This window comes from Patiria miniata, unplaced genomic scaffold, assembly GCF_015706575.1.
Source record: "Patiria miniata isolate m_02_andy unplaced genomic scaffold, ASM1570657v1 HiC_scaffold_18, whole genome shotgun sequence".
NCBI classification, from domain to species: domain Eukaryota; kingdom Metazoa; phylum Echinodermata; class Asteroidea; order Valvatida; family Asterinidae; genus Patiria; species Patiria miniata.
Window position 1 is genome coordinate 4,988,875 of NW_024037056.1, and position 13,993 is coordinate 5,002,867.

Below are 13,993 nucleotides of genomic sequence, written 5' to 3' on the forward strand. Positions count from 1 at the left end.
AATAAGCCTGGTTTGACGTTTTGCATCTTTGCGGGCCCTGTTCGAAAAATCAGATTTTGTACAAATTTCTTTTTCAGGCAAATCGACTTCACCTTCAAATGCAAACATTTTTCTCGTTATTCTGTGAATATGGCACAATTATTCACAATTCTAACACATTCAAACTGAAAAAAAATTGTCTGTAAAACATCATGCTTCAACCATTGTATTGATGCACGCATACAGGTATATATGGCATAGTCTGTAAAATTCATTTCAAGACGAACAACAAGAGACAAAACGTACATGTAGGCAAGCTGAACTACTGGTACATGTTATTCAAATTGTACCAATTTCCACATTTTGTTTGCATTAATGCTCTACTGTCCTCAACAGCTTTACAATGGGCATTAGTTAAATTTATGCCCTCTCTGTGTTTTCGCTGTTGCTAATTTTACTGAGTCAACCATTCGCGTCAGCTTTTCAACAATGGTCCAACTTTACTTTCCTTTTAACAGAAAAACTTCAAGAGTCATGAATCGGAAAGAAAACTCAAATCTGGCCCAAAATTTGGTTGTTGTTGAGGCGAGTTCAAAACGTAAGAACATGTTTTCATTCAGATCCTGGAGGTAAACTAATGTCTCAAAATAAACCAGTGTGTGCAGTACATTCAAAGAATAAAAAAAGTCCTGACAAAGTCTATAAAGCGAGATCGGTTTCTGTGGTCAGACAAAATACCAGGAAATAAGGCGGCAAGTGTAGTATTGCTAGTATTAAGGAAAAAATCGTTGGCGGCAAAAAACATTTATTTTGATTACTTTGTGACAAAAAAACAGCTGTTTTGTCACTCCACACTTCCGGTAGGGGGCACATGTATTTTCCTTCAAACAATGTAGAGGGTAACATGTGGTGGACATTATTTTCAATAATTTGCAACCAAGCTTGGACATTCTTTCTTCTACATGTATACTGTACGTTCTAGACTTATTCAATTTTCTGAACAAAATATTTGTTTTGATTCAGGAACAAAGATCAACAATAACTTGAAGTTGAAATAAGATTTAACCCAGAAAAAGTCATGTCTGAAAACAAATATCATATCTGAATTCAACATCTTCACCACACAAAAAAGTCGATTTAGAAATCATCCAAAAATCTTGGTCGTGCCAATTCGGCGTCAACAAAGCGTCAACAAGCATCAATATGCGTCAACAAACATGATCAGCGTCAACAAAGTGTCAACAAAAGCGTCAACAAGCTCAAAATGCACATTTAAGCTTAAAAAAAGCTAGCATCGTATTCAACAAACTCTCACATGTCAAGAAAATTGGGGGAATTCAGGCCTTCAATCCCACATAACGGAATTTTTATGGCGACAAAATGACGACAAAATGACGAAATTGGAATTGCCATGCACTAATTCAAGACAAAGTAGCACTGAACACTGAAGGTGACGAAAAAGCTTTATTTCTCTCGGAAAGAATGTTGCATCCTGACGCCATTTTTTCTTCATCAAAGCCTATAATTTAACAAAATATTATCTCACTAAAAGGTCAGTCATTGCAAAATGTTGAAAAGACATGAATCTGGGAGTGGACTGAGAAACATTTCCAGGCACAATTGCAGAATACCCCGCCACTCGATCTATGCACCTCGTAGCCGGCTACAAAGTCACGGTTGATTGCCCTCAATAAACCTTCTCAGACGCAACTTGTAATTGTAAATAACTATGCGTCATGATCCACTGCACTCCCACTTCCGTATCCTCGGGCCGCAACAGGGTACATGTAGTTGGTTTGGACTTACAATTTTTTCAGCAACTCCCATTCCTTTGTGTTGCTTCGTTCTCAAGCATATCAAGGGGACTCCCACTCCGTATCCGCGTAGCCGCCAACAGGTGGTTGGTGGGTGGACTTGGAATTTTTTCAGCAACTCCATTCCTTTTGTGTTGCTTTCTTCTCAAATAATGGACCCCCACTCAGTATCCGCGTAGTGGCGATGAGAATTGAATTGTTTCTTTTCCAGTGATTCCAACCGCGTAGCCAGAGATTTTAGGGGTGTATTTCCGAGTGGCGCGGGGTATTCTGCAATTACTCACATTTCCAATTTGTGAGGAAATACTGATGAGAGGCCTAGTCCGATACCTTAAAAAAAATTCGGCACAATTGCAGAATACCCCGCCACTCACCTATCCCACCTCGTATCCGGATACGCGGATACGGAGTCACACTTGGATGCTCAACCAAACCACACGCGTGCGCCACCCCGTATCCCCGTATCCACTTCCCGGCACCTACTTTGGACTTGAGACGTTTTTCCCTGCTCCCCATTCAACTCACGTTGTCCCTGCTGGCCGCATTTCTAATAATACAGGAAATAGCGCCCTCTTTAGACCCTCCACCACTCAAATCCACCCCGTATATCCGCGTATCCACTTCCCGCGTATCCACATCTACATGTACTTTGGACATTTCTGCAACATTTTCCGACTGCGTAGCCATATATTTTTAGGGGGTAATTTTCGCGTGGCGGGGTATTCTGCAAATTTACTCCAAAAATTCTTGACTCTCCATAGACTTTGTGCACAACCATGACAACCGCTGGCATGATTGCAGAATACCCCGCCACTCAATCTAGACACTACAGGATGCAACATTCTTTCCGACCAAGGGAAATGGACAACAATATGAGAGTTCTTACCTTAAAAAATCGACATCAAACTTCAGCACTGCACAGTCAACGTCCGTCGTCCAGAGCTCGCGAAATGAACTAAACCGAATGCCAAAGAACACCACACGTGCTAAACAAAGTGTGTGAATGACAAGATTGTAACACATGGTGGCGCTGTTTAACAACTGTTGGCCGCAAAATATTACACATGGTGCAGGTGTCATGAAAATCCGACTCCCATGAAAATCGGACCCCTTTTCCCTATTATTGGTCAATCCCTCGTACTTACGCATGCGCAATACTACCAATGGGTCCACATTTTATGGAGTCGGATATTCACGCTACACCTGTCCAACCAAGTAAATAAATTCCCATAAACACCAGTGATAAATATTAAATTCCCATATTTCAAAATTCTTTCAAAATACTCAGAACTCTCACGATCACAGGTATTCAGGCTGCACAGAAAAATGACAATCAACATGTCGTCTTTCAATTTCCTTTCAATTTATTGGTGGGTTGACCGATGACTTTTTGGAGAAATTCTCACCCAAAGAAGACCACCCCTAAAAACGAATGATATTTCCCAAACTGGAAAAGCAGCCATTTCGAAAAGATTGATCCCTCCACAATGATGGCTAAATAGCGCCACCTTTGGACCCGATCCGATTGCATCCAAATGCTCAGAATTGGAAGCCACGTATCCCCCATCATAAAAAACACCTGATAATAAAAAAAACTCGCTTATAACAAGATAGGGTTTCCCGGACATTTTAAAACTTGTTTCATTTAAATTCATCAAAACGGTTAACTTCAATTTCGTCTCGAGAAGACTGGAACGCGCAAAGCTTTGCAATTCATTGTAGCCTTTGCAAAGGCTACAATGAACTTCGTTGGTCATTCCAAATGATCAATGGTCAATCAATTTCAACATTTGTCCATTCTTTGTCGTCAAAATTTCATTGGAATTCGTCTCATTTGATGACCATCTACATAATGTAAGGATTACATTCGTCTTTGTTCAGTCGATGTCAAGAATTAGAAATGCTGATCAAATTCATCAGACAATGCGCACGCTGGTATATACCATGCACAGACGTATTTGGCTTGGTGTACTGCAAGACAAGAAATTGAAGGTTTAACACCCGATCCAAAGAAGAACTGAATTGACTGTTTTGGAAAGATGTGAAAATATGACTGCTCTGCTTTTTATAAGTACATTTATACAGGGTGAGTAAAAAAAAAAGCGAAACCCAAATGTCGGGACCATTGTTTTACTGAAGTTCTGCATGTAGCACTTTCAAAATCTAGTACATTGTATATGGTTACAAAAAAGTGTGCGATCTTTCAGCAAAACGTAAACAATTCACACACATCCCTATGTGATTTGTTTTCGTTTTGCTGAAAGAACGCACACCCTTTTTTGTGATCCGTGGACAGAACTTTAAAACGGTGGTTGTGTTTAAAATTCCGTAACTTAAAAAGTGCATGAGTGATTTGAATGATTCTTGTACTGTAAGAAAGCTTTTAAATTTGGCTTTCATATCCTACAATTTAAAAGTGTTACATGCAGAAATGCCCTAAAACAATAGTCCCGACATTTGGGTTTCGCTTTTTTTTTTTACTTACCCTGTATAGGCCTACTTATTTCTTTGATGAAATGATTAGTATGCATTTCTTTCAGTTGTTGACGCATAAAATTGTCAAAGAACTAAATGGATACATAAATAAGTATTGAAAAAGATTACAACTTTGCAAAAAAAAATTATTACATTAAAAATGCTTATTGAAGGTTATAGACCTACGTTGAATAAGGAGATACCAAACAGACACAACAAAATAAAGTAATTATGTTTAAAGTAGAAATGAACAGATGAAAACGTAAAAATACCGAAGATAGCGTACAATCATGAGACGAATTCGAATGAAATGTTTACAACATTGATTGCAAAATGACGAAATTGATTCATCTATCGTATACGTTCGGCAATTGCAGACGACGAAATTGAATTGTCTTTCACCGTAAGGATAAGGTATGAAATTGCTTGAACAAAGTGCGAAAATGAGCGACCACAGACGAAATTGAACATGGGTATGCATGCAGGATCATGAATTTTCAAGACGAAATTGAATAAACCGTTTATGAATTTGAATGAAAACAAGTTTTAAAATGTGCGGGAAAACCTAGAGTACGAAATATTTATGTGTATCCGAAGATAAATATCGAATTTTTTATTTGATGTTGGAAAATTCTTACCAGATTCCATAAATTATTTGAACTGAGATAAGTTGACACAAGATAGGAAAATAATTACTCTCGCAAATGTACGAGACCGAAAAAAAATCGAGCAATCGCCCTAACGACTACCTCACGTCAGAAGAAACCGGACACGTACGACCATTATCCCGGTGTCTACTCATTAGGCGAACAAAAGAACTTCTAAAAGAAGCCTGTTCTTTTTTTTGGATTCATTTATGAGGTATTTTAATTAAGGTCACATCCGCGTGCATGTGCAGTTTGATGTCTTCATCACGATCGGCCTCAGAAGGATTATAACAAAGAAATTGATCATAGCAAAGATTAAGGGACTAACAAGAAGCCTCATTAAGGAATGAAGAGATTCAGTCTGGCTTCCTTCGTTAAGGATCTCAACCAGTCATGGCCGGTGGCCTCCGGCGGGCGGGTGAAACAGTGGCACAGGCTTCAAATGCTGTGTCGTGCTCTGACGGAGCCAGCTTTATCTTCGGCAGCCGATAAGAAAATTCTGGAAACTATTTTGAGGAACGCACTGCGGCAACTGCGACCTGAGACTTGGACAACTTGTGCTGATGTTTTCTGACTCACTGTAGTCTATACTTCTCAGATTTGACGCGTCAAATCCTGGACTAAAAAGATTTCTCGAAGATGAGCTATCCCTTGTGAAGTTTCCTTGACGAGACAATGCCGTCACCGCGAGCAGATGATTTTTATCCTTCGCTGTTTTCAATTCCATCTGTTTTTGTCACCCATATCAGAACGAAGCCATCCGCGACGACGACACTCGTATCAGATTCTAACTGTCTACGATTCTTCATCATTGTGTTTATTCTCTTCAGTTCGTCATCATTTTGACACGGCTTTCCAAACATCTTGTAGCAGAACTAAGAACCAGAGCATTGTCTTGATGGTGGACATTTTACTTCTAACTTCTTGTTAGTCACGTTGTCTTCGAGTTTCTTCGGCTGTGGAGCTTGTTTATCTGTCATTGTGGCGGTCGTTTTCTTTTGGGTGGCGATCTGACATGTAACTTCACGCACTGTCCTTTTGGTGAAATACATGTATTCTCAAAGACTGCCTGATTTTGTTCTGCCACTATAGGCATACTGTATCTTGACGAAAGTCATATTACTGTACATCACCTATGTACAATTTCTTCGCTAATATTGGACCGGTCTATATTTTCAAAACGGCAAATAAGTGAGTTCCGTGGTCTTATTTCATAATCTTGAGCTGATGTGAACATGTCATTCAGTGCAGCTACACACTTTTAGACATACCTCATTGGTTTTTGAAAGTCATATTGCAGTATAGTTTTTGTTTTTGAAAAATTGGACCGGTCAATACTTTTTATATTAAACCGGTCAATATAAGCACAATGTCGTTTGTGCTTGCGGTGAAGTCCATTGCCCTCGGGGTGATGATAGTTCTGTCCATAGTTGGTAATATGGGCGTCTGCTGGGTGACCTACAACACACGGAATACAGAGCCTATTACAGGTGAGTGATATAATGGTATATAATTAAAAATAAAAAAACACTAACAAGTGACAGGGTAATATTATACAACAAAGTTTCAACAAACATTTAAAAATATTGGGAGGCAATATTTTGATTACAAAATGTATATTGTGCATGCACTGCTCGTTTCGAGCTTTATGTGTTGCGCTCTTCTTGCGTTTGGTAACTAACTTCCGAAGTGATTATCCATTGTATTCTTACAGTGGTATATCTTCCATATTGCCCGTGTTGTATAAAATTGTGTTAACTTTGTGCTTATGGTAATATTTCTAACTGTCAGTGCAGTTCTAATTCCTCTTGTTTTGGGGTGTTGGCCGAAGATGTAACAGCCGTTGCAGTTATGTTGGTATTTTCAATGTTTCGCCAATCGTCACATCATCAAAATAACATTTATTGAAATGTGAATATTGTTGCTGATGACTTTGTGCTACACGAGTATAAAATCAGAAATTTGCGGTTCGAATCCCAACTGATGAGAAGGGTACATAATGTATGAATAAAAACCAATATTACAATACTGTTTCGCATTACCAACTACGATTTTTGTTCTTCGCTTCAAGCAATGCTGATGATGAACATGGCAGCTACGGACCTCCTTAGGGGCGTCATCGACATGCCCTTTGCGTTCATCACTTTGGTGTCTGGGGACGCTGACGACTGGCTGTTAGGGGACACCGTATGCCAAATGACAGCTTTGTGAGCCAGACGCTGTGCTTAGCCTCCACTCTGTCCGTGGCTTGCGTGTCCATCGACAGGTGAGTTAGTCTTTACTCAAGTTCTAATTTCAGAAGCCCGATGAAGAAACCTAAGGCCAGTTCAAATGTTCAGTTTTAGAGTTGACGGTAGGGAGTAGACGGAAAGAGTTTTTGTGATTGGTTGACGTGGGTGGCTCAACGTCCCATAGCTCGGAGACTGATGATAATGAGTTATATAAGTCGTACACAGAATGTATCTCAAACGTTCATCAACATTTCAAGTTCCCTAACTTTTCGTTTTAAAGGTACTGTACAATTGTGTACGCCTTCGACTACCAAACGATGATGACGCAGCGACGGGCGGGAGTAATGCTGGTCTTGACTTGGCTCGCGGCAGGTAGGGAGATCTTACAGTCGTCTGAACAGCTTGTGACTTGACTTGCACTTGACTTGTGTTGACTTGTGATGACTTGTGAACGACTTGTGAACGACTTCTGATATACTTGTGATGAGCTGTGATGAGTTATGTTTGGCGTTTGATGGAGTTGTGATGAACCTGATGAGTTGAATGTTGAGATTCGATTTACAAGTGATTGACTTGTGATGAACGTGATGAATTGTAAACGACTTCTGGTATACTTGTGATGAGTTGTGATGAGTTGTGATTGGCGTTTGATTGACTTGTGATGAACGTGATGAGATAAATGTTGAGTTTTGAAAGACTTGTGATTGACTTGTGATTGACATGTGATGAGTGACTATTGACTTGTGATGACTAGTGATGAGATTAGTTATGGTGACTTACGTTGGCATAAACACTTCCGATGACTTGTTGTGACTTGTAACAACTCATGATTGACTTGTGATTAAATTTGATGGCTTGTGATGACTTGCGATATGACTTGTGATGACTCGTGATGAGATTAGTAACGATGAACTTATGATGACATAAAAACTTCCGTTGACTCGTGATGACCTGTAACGACTCGTGATTGAATTGTGATCAACTTTGGTGACTTGTGATGACTTGCAACGACTCGTGGTGATTGTGAATGACTTGAGATTTGCGTGTACTGACTTGTGATCACTTATGATGACTTGTTATGACGTCATGGTCAATGTTCTTGACTACTTCCTCTTTCAGCCATCATCTCTCTCTTGCCGGTATTTGGCGTGGGACTGTACCGCTTCCTCCCAGCCACACACCACTGCACCTCAGACTGGACCCAATCCCCTGCCTACTCCCTCTCCGTCCTCACGGCTGGATTCTTACTCCCTCTCGTCATCACTTCCGTCTGCAACTTCCGCATCTTCCGAGCAGCCAGGTCCCAGTCCAGGCGCGTTGACGAGCTGTCCTCGCGCGGAGTCGACGGGACGGGAGGCGGTGATTCGTCCAGGCAGCGCGTACCACGTCAAGTGTGGCGCCCGCCGCGTCACCGCGCCCACGCGGCCAAGATCATTCTGGTAGTCTTCGGCACCTTCTTCTGCTGCTGGACGGTCTACGTTGCCGCACACATCTCGAACGTCATCCGCTACGAGCACGAGGCTGTGGTCAGCTGGTCCGAGAAAAGAGCGCCCTCTAAAGATCCCTACGACCAAAACTGCTGGTGGATCACCTTGGCGACCTTTGTGGCTTTCGCAAATGCTGTAATCAGTCCGTACGTCTACACGTTGTTGAATCGCAGGATGCGCAAGACGTTGCGTAAACTCCTCATCCGGCTGTGCTGCCCAGCAGGCAGGGTTGACTACCGCAGATCCACTATCGTGTTTGCTACAAATGTCAACAGCAGCTGGCGCTCTACCCGGCAGAGGGCTTTGTTTGGCACACGCCTGCAGAGCGAGGAGTTCCACACCAGCGAGATGGCACAGAGAGGATCTCTCTCCAGATCCATTAGGGGATACACGGGGTCTTTCGTCAGCGTACCCTCCCACTCCACCAACCCTACAGATTCCAACTACAACGTCATGTGTTCCGCTACCTCATCCTCAACACCTCCTGCCAGAAGAAGAGGCCCCGCACCTCGACTAACCTACAATCTGGAGAACAGAACACAGGAACTACCTCCCGTGAAACAAGGAGCTACCTTACCACCTCTTTGGTGTCGCGCAGACATGACCTTCCGAGGAACTGCTGATGATTTAAGAGACAACCAACATAACCGCACAGGGAGGTACTCATCACAGTCGACCTCGGAGGCCGAGGATGATGGCACCTCAACCTCACACCAGCCGTGGGTCATCCAGGAGGGAGATGATGGGTGCACACCAGAGTGTATTTGGCCCAGAGCTACCGGGCGTCTTCTCACCCCTCTGGGCTCTTCCTCTTCCAAACAGACCCAAGAGCCAGCATTTAGACTACCCGATTACCACCTCCTGGGTGCTAATCTGACCCCAACCCATAAGAAATCCCTCCGAGCTAACCCGAGGGAAAAAGCAAACTTTGAGACAGCGAGTGTTCTGCAAGTCCGTCCGAGTCCTACCAAGCAGAGGACGGGGAAAGTGTCACGGAAAGATAATGCGAAGGACAACAAACCCAGGCCAGGGAGGAGTCGATCTGCATGAAGACACTTACCCACATTGAGAAAAGGGGCGAGCATAAGGTCCGGTTTAAAGTTCCCGCCAAAAGGAGAAACCACGCCTTTCCAGATGAGCATGCGCGGAAGACCGAGAAGGGTCACCGACGCGCAGGCAGGCGGCGACGCTCTACCTCCAGCGACTCGTCCGGGGCGGGGTCTGCCTCATCTCAGGATATGATGACGTCATCAGTGGACCACGCTACGCCCGCTACGCCCTCTACGACCGTGGTGCAGGAAGGGACTGAGCAGAAGCCGGCAGTGACTCTTCCAAGGATCGCGTGGTGCAGACCGCTGTCTGGGTCCCTGACGAAAGGCGACGATCAGCGAAGCGGAACGAAAAAGAAGAAAAGAGCACCGACTCCACCCAGGGTGCCAAGACCTTCAAACTCGTGAACTTTTCCCCGGCCCCTTTTTTATTATCTCGATAAAATATATCAATAAAATAAAAAACGTGTTCCCGTATACCTTTTAATTTAAAATAAACAGATACAGCCGAACCCTTATAAGAACAACTCTGTTAATGCAAGATCCTGCTTATAACCAGCAAATCTTTAGGTCCCTAGTCTTTGTTGTTCTTCGTTTTCCTTTGTTTCCCATTATGCATTACTGTTTATATACAAGTACCTTGTATAAACAGTTCGGTAATTCGTAAAGTCCCAAGGACCTTGTTATAAAGGTGTTTGACTGTATACACCGAATTTATGTAAAAAAAATTCTGTTCAATGTTTGTCTTTACTTACGATTTAACAAGATTTAGCAAATCGGGTGGCATAAATTTAAAAAAAATCTTTGATTGAGTATTTGACATCGACACGAAGAAAGCTGCCCGTTTATCAATGGACCTTCAAGTTATACACTCTGCAATGTCTAGTCGCAAAATGATTGTATCTCTGTACAATGTGCTTCGCCGTTTGGTACTTCATGTATTGTTGATATAAAAGTGATATTTTGTAGACAGTTATCATGTTGCGGCCATCTTGATTTTTCCCCATTCAAATCAACGTAACCAAACCGAGGCTGGAAGGGAAAATAGTCTGGTTCTCTTTTGCACACACACAAAAAACATTCAGTACAGTTATTGGATACAGGAAACATGACTGAAATACAAACATGTAGTGGCATCATGATCAAGGTCGTGCTTCTAACTTTTGAGACGCTTGGCGGCATACTTTTAAATAGAGCAAAAATCGAAGCTCATTACCACCAAAATTCCAATTCATGGCCAGGCTTGCTTTGGCTATTTTCCAATAAGCTGGTTTCAAAAATGTAATTTTGAATTAAAGAGGCGAAATTCAGTTCTACTGACGTCACGCATATCACGATATACTTTGCCAACATTACACGGATTTCCATGTAATTTACGGAAGATTCACTGCTAGTTAAACCCCATTTTCGAAGTCCGAAGGAATGGGGTCATGGAACCAGACTATCCTTCTCGATAGACCTTTCTATCGCCGGTAGACCTTTATATCCTTACATCTCCACGCTCATGATGGTGCATCTATAATGGCGCAGGCACCGTGTCTTATTGGCATAAAAGACACCGGAGGGGCCTTGCACTCTCTTGGCAATCGAGACGACAAAACTCTCAGGGTTGCAACTTTAAACCAGCTGTTCCCAAGCGATGATACCACTATTGGGGTTGCCAAACTATGGAAGGCCCAACACTGCAAAAGTGAAACACATTATTAACAATTGCAAAAGTGCTATTTGAACTCATCAACAACCTTAACAAAACACTTACAACTTGCCTTTTTCTAATTGGGAAAATGTTGCCAACCACGGCTTCAATTTGTATGCACTTGCGGCAGCCCATCAGGAGCTCAATATTAAACAACAGAAGGCTCCACTCATTGATCTTCATAATTATACGCAGACATGGAGATCAATGGTCCTACTAAACCAAAATACGTGCTTATGGGTGCAACAGTGCAACAACAATTCCCATAGACACTAGTGTCCCATTTTCTCCACGAGTATTGAGTCTACGGACTTCAAACTTATTGGACGTTGTAGCCTGACTAACTAGCTCTCCATACATGTCAAAAAAATCAGGAATATTTCAAAACAAGATACTGTCAAGACGAGATATAGCATAAAAACGAACCACGGAGTGAAGCCCGCTGACAGCCTACTCTATGGCAATTTACACACAGAAACAAACTCAGGCAAAATATTCTTGCTTATGTCCCATTTTCTCCACGAGTATTTGGTCTACGGACTTCAAACTTGTTGGACGTTGTAGCCTGACTAACCAGCTCTCCATATATGTCCAAAAGATCAGCAATTTTCATAACAAGATACCGTCAAGACGAGATATAGCATGTAAACAAACCACGGAGTGAAGCCCGCCGACAGCCTACTCTATGGCAATTTACGCACAGAGACAAACTCGGGCAAAACATTCTTGCTTATGTACCATTTTCTCCACGAGTATTGGGTCTACAGACTTCAAACTTGTTGGGACGTTGTAGCCTGACTAACTAGCTCTCCATACATGTCAAAAAAAATCAGGAATATTTCATAACAAGATACTGTCAAGACGAGATATAGCATAAAACAAACCACGGAGTGAAGCCCGCTGACAGCCTACTCTATGGCAATTTAAACACAGAAACAAACTCGGGCAAAATATTCTTGCTTATGTCCCATTTTCTCCACGAGTATTGGGTCTACGGACTTCAAACTTGTTGGACGTTGTAGCCTGACTAACTAGCTCTCCATATATGTCAAAAAAATCAGGAATTTTTCATAACAAGATACCGTCAAGACGAGATATAGCATGTAAACAAACCACGGAGTGAAGCCCGCTGACAGCCTACTCTTATGGCAATTTACGCAAAGAGACAAACTCGGGCAAAACATTCTTGCTTATGTACCATTTTCTCCAGGAGTATTGAGTCTACGGACTTCAAACTTATTGGACGTTGTAGCCTGACTAACTAGCTCTCCATACATGTCAAAAAAATCAGGAATATTTCAAAACAAGATACTGTCAAGACGAGATATAGCATAAAAACGAACCACGGAGTGAAGCCCGCTGACAGCCTACTCTATGGCAATTTACACACAGAAACAAACTCAGGCAAAATATTCTTGCTTATGTCCCATTTTCTCCACGAGTATTTGGTCTACGGACTTCAAACTTGTTGGACGTTGTAGCCTGACTAACTAGCTCTCCATACATGTCAAAAAAATCAGCAATTTTTTATAACAAGATACCGTCAAGACGAGATATAGCATGTAAACAAACCACGGAGTGAAGCCCGATGACAGCCTACTCTTATGGCAATTTACACACAGAAACAAACTCGGGCAAAATATTCTTGCTTATGTCACATTTTCTCCACTAGTATTGGGTATACGGACTTCAAACTTGTTGGACGTTGTAGCCTGACTAACTAGCTCTCCATACATGTCAAAAAAATCAGGAATTTTTTATAACAAGATACCGTCAAGGCGAGATATAGCATGTAAACAAACCACGGAGTGAAGCCCGCTGACAGCCTACTCTATGGCAATTTACACACAGAAACAAACTCGGGCAAAATATTCTTGCTTATGTCCCATTTTCTCCACTAGTATTGGGTCTACGGACTTCAAACTTGTTGGACGTTGTAGCCTGACTAACTAGCTCTCCATACATGTCAAAAAAAATCAGGAGTTTTTCATAACAAGATACTGTCAAGACGAGATATAGCATAAAACAAACCACAGAGTGAAACCCGCTGACAGCGTACTCTATGGCAATTTACACACAGAAACAAACTCGAGCAAAATATTCTTGCTTATGGTCTACGGACTTCAAACTTGTGGGACGTTGTAGCCTGACTAACTAGCTCTCCATAAATGTCAAAAAAATCAGCAATTTTTATAACAAGATACCGTCAAGGCGAGATATAGTATGTAAACAAACCACGGAGTGAAGCCCGCTGACAGCCTACTCTATGGCAATTTACACACAGAAACAAACTCGGGCAAAATATTCTTGCTTATGTCCCATTTTCTCCACGAGTATTGGGTCTACGGACTTCAAACTTGTTGGACGTTGTAGCCTGACTAACTAGCTCTCCATAAATGTCAAAAAAATCAGGAATTTTTCATAACAAGATACTGTCAAGACGAGATATAGCATAAAACAAACCACGGAGTGAAGCCCGCTGACAGCTTACTCTATGGCAATTTACACACAGAAACAAACTCGGGCAAAATATTCTTGCTTATGTCCCATTTTCTCCACTAGTATTGGGTCTACGGACTTTAAACATGTTGGACGTTGTAGCCTGACTAACTAGC

General features: G+C 41.9%; 1 protein-coding gene across 1 annotated transcript; it reads left to right on the forward strand.

Moving 5' to 3' along the window:
* The first annotated feature begins 7,096 nt into the window (after positions 1 to 7,096).
* On the forward strand, positions 7,097 to 10,130 carry LOC119724363 (tachykinin-like peptides receptor 86C). Its single transcript, XM_038195380.1, has 3 exons — positions 7,097 to 7,181; positions 7,427 to 7,518; positions 8,266 to 10,130. Exons 1-3 carry the CDS (start codon positions 7,105 to 7,107, stop codon positions 9,681 to 9,683), a joined length of 1,587 nt encoding a protein of 528 aa, XP_038051308.1. The 5' UTR covers positions 7,097 to 7,104; the 3' UTR covers positions 9,684 to 10,130.
* Positions 10,131 to 13,993: the final 3,863 nt, after the last annotated feature.

Bases quoted from the DNA above. Each gene is read 5' to 3' on its own strand.
- LOC119724363 (XM_038195380.1), top strand. From the start codon at position 7,105: ATGCCAAATGACAGCTTTGTGAGCCAGACGCTGTGCTTAGCCTCCACT. The intron at 7,182-7,426 runs GTGAGTTAGTCT...TTCGTTTTAAAG, and splicing joins GCTTGCGTGTCCATCGACAG to GTACTGTACAATTGTGTACG. The intron at 7,519-8,265 runs GTAGGGAGATCT...TTCCTCTTTCAG, and splicing joins CTTGACTTGGCTCGCGGCAG to CCATCATCTCTCTCTTGCCG.